Source organism: Merops nubicus, unplaced genomic scaffold, assembly GCF_000691845.1.
Source record: "Merops nubicus isolate BGI_N331 unplaced genomic scaffold, ASM69184v1 scaffold20889, whole genome shotgun sequence".
Classification (NCBI taxonomy): domain Eukaryota; kingdom Metazoa; phylum Chordata; class Aves; order Coraciiformes; family Meropidae; genus Merops; species Merops nubicus.
Window position 1 is genome coordinate 7,077 of NW_008631929.1, and position 2,750 is coordinate 9,826.

At 52.1% G+C, this 2,750-nt stretch overlaps 1 protein-coding gene across 1 annotated transcript; it reads left to right on the forward strand.

Moving 5' to 3' along the window:
* Window positions 1-272: 272 nt before the first annotated feature.
* LOC103780124 (ADP-ribosylation factor-related protein 1-like) lies at window positions 273-2,525 on the forward strand (the record flags this gene model as incomplete). Its single annotated transcript, XM_008947773.1, has 2 exons — window positions 273-373; window positions 2,438-2,525. Coding segments are annotated over 2 exons (189 nt in total), but the record flags the coding sequence as incomplete, so codon positions are not given.
* Window positions 2,526-2,750: the final 225 nt, after the last annotated feature.

Genomic DNA, 2,750 nt, shown 5'->3' on the forward strand with positions numbered 1-2,750 from the left:
TTCCTTAGGAGGGGACAGCTTGAAGCTGAGGGGGTGTGGCAGTGTGTTTATACTGTCTGAAAATAGCATTCTCCTTGGTGAAAAAAGAATATATTCCTTTTCTTGGAATGTGAAGGGCTGAATTTGCCATGTGAGGTGAGGAGGAGGTTTAACCTCACAGCCTTGTGCCATCCTGGCTGAAGCAGAACAGTGGGGGTGGGGGGGTTCTCTTGGGCAGAAGGTCCCCACCTCTCGTGGAACAGAGAGCAAGCTCTGCTGTGCTTCCCTTGCAGACGTGTCTCTCAATCCCTGACATCAAGACAGCCTTTAGTGACTGCATTAACAAGATTGGGAAGAGGGACTGCCTGACCCAGGCCTGCTCTGCTCTGACTGGGTGAGTATGAGGGTGGCTGGGTCTGGGCTGGGGGAACTGCTGCAGGGCCTCACACCAGCTGATTTAGTGGCCCTGCCTGGGAGCTGCATGACCTTCCCCACGGGGACAGACTCTTGTTTGTGAACTGTGGACTTGCACCAAGGCAGTAACTTCATCTGCAGAGCCTGCCTGTGGAAGAGGCACAGTGAAAAGTGCTGGCTGAGAGCAGCAGGACTCAGAGGGAGCTGAGGAGTCTCCTTTACCCTCCCCTCTCCAGACACAATGCTCCTGGCAGTCGTTGGCTCACTGCAGCTCGTGGCTTTTCTGTAAAAGAAAAACTCCAAGAGTCCTCTTACACTGAGGACATCTGTGGTTTAAGACACAGTGACTAGGACAGACCAAAATTTGGGGAGACTGTGATTCCTCTTAAGGCCCATGCAGCTGCACAGCATGACCTTGACCAAGCCACCAGGCTGTCAGTACCTTGGCACTGCTGCTGCACACAGGCTTGCAGTCCTTTGGTTACACTTTCAGTCCTTTGAGTGCAATGTGCTCTGTGGTGTAAGTCTGAAGGACTTTTCCAGGTGGCTCAAAGTGCTGCCTTATGAATTTCTGCTTGTGCTGAATCCAGGGCTTTGAGATTTCCCCTTTTAATAATCTAACAAGAAATCTGTGTTATTATACAAGCTTTACAGTAAAGGGTAAGGAAAGCTGCTTAAACCATGAGAAAAATCTCTGTTACAGTTTGTGTTGCTAAGAATCAAATGCCATTAAGCAGATGAATGACCACAAGAACAATGGTTAAGCACTGACTGCAAGAGGAGTCTTAGATAATAATGTTATGAAATGCAACCTTTTCAAACACTTCTAGTTTTGACCTGTGGGGAATTTCCTTTCAAAATTGTAGTTTGATCTAGCACTAAAAAAAAAATATTAAATGGTGGAAGTCCTGGCTGGGAAGCTGTGGAGAGCTCAGCAAGCTGGGGACTTGCTCTGCAGCCCCAGCACAGGTGATTCCAGAGAGCTGGAGCCAGGATTGGAAGATCTGGTACAATTAGCCAGACCCTTGTAGCAAAATCACCTCAAACATGCTGTTGAGTGGTTTCCCACCACCCACTGAGCACAAATACAGGCTGGGCAGAGTGTGGTTTGAGAGCAGGCCTGGGGAGAGAGTGCTGGCTGGTGGAAAGCTCAAGGTGAGCCAACGTTGTGTGACTGCAGCCCAGGAGCGCCCCAGCCCGGGCTGAACCCCCAGCCGGCTGCCCCCCCAGCAGCGTGGGCACAGGGCAGGGAGGGGATCCTGCCCCTCTGCCAGCTCTGGGAGACCCCCCTGCAGTGCTGGGGCAGCTCTGGAGTCCTCAGCACAGCAGAGCCAGGGACCTGCTGGAGCGGGGCCAGAGGAGCCCCAGCAATGCCCCGAGGGGGGAACCCCTCTGCTGGGAGCCCAGCAGGAGAGAGTTGGGCTGGGGCAGCTGAGAGGAGAAGGCTCCAGCTGGGGAGACCCCCTGGGGGCTGCCAGTGTCTGAAGGGGGCCTGCAGGGAAGCTGGGGAGGGACTTAGCACAAGGCCTTGTAGTGAGAGGACAAGGGGGGTGATGCCTTCAAACTGGAGGAGGGGGGATATTTATATTAGAAGTTAGGAAGAAGCTCTTCACTGGGAGGGTGGTGAGACCCTGGCACAGGGAAGCTGTGGATGGAGGTGTTCAAAACCAGGCTGGACAGGGCCCTGAGCAACCTGCTCTAGTGGGAGGTGTCCCTGCCCATGGGAGGGGGCCTGGAACTAGGTGATCCTTTAAGTTCCAACCCATTCTAGGTTCTTTCCAAGGCTTCCACAGGGTTGATGACTAACTGAATTAGATGTAGGCAGTCACCAGAAGACTGAAGGATGGAGTTTACACCCCAGTTAAACGGAATCAGATCCCCATTGTCTGTGTGTATGAGAAACTAGCAGAGTAATGCCAATAAACCACCCAGGGCAGAACCCCTCCCTTGCTCAGCAAGGGACTACGTGACCCTTGGCGTGGGTCTGGGTTGTTTGTTGGTTTTGGTGTGGTTTTATAAAAACCTTCTTTATTTCTTTCCTTAGGAAAGGAGTGAACGAGGGGATTGAGTGGATGGTGAAGTGTGTGGTGAGGAATATCCACAGGCCCCCAAGAAAGAAGGACATCACCTAAGGACTTCCAAGCCAGCCAAGGAACAGTCTCTTCCCACACAGTGCTCCCTTTAAAGAAGGTGGTCCACTGGATTCCTCTTACACCTGGTTCTTTCCTAAGTTTGGAGACAAACACTCTCTTCTGTGTCTAAAAAACAAAAAAGCCTTGAGCAAAGGATTCCAGCAGGGTGGGGGGTGGGAATCTCTTGCCATGAGTATTAAGCCCTTGGCCTGAGAGCATCGACCC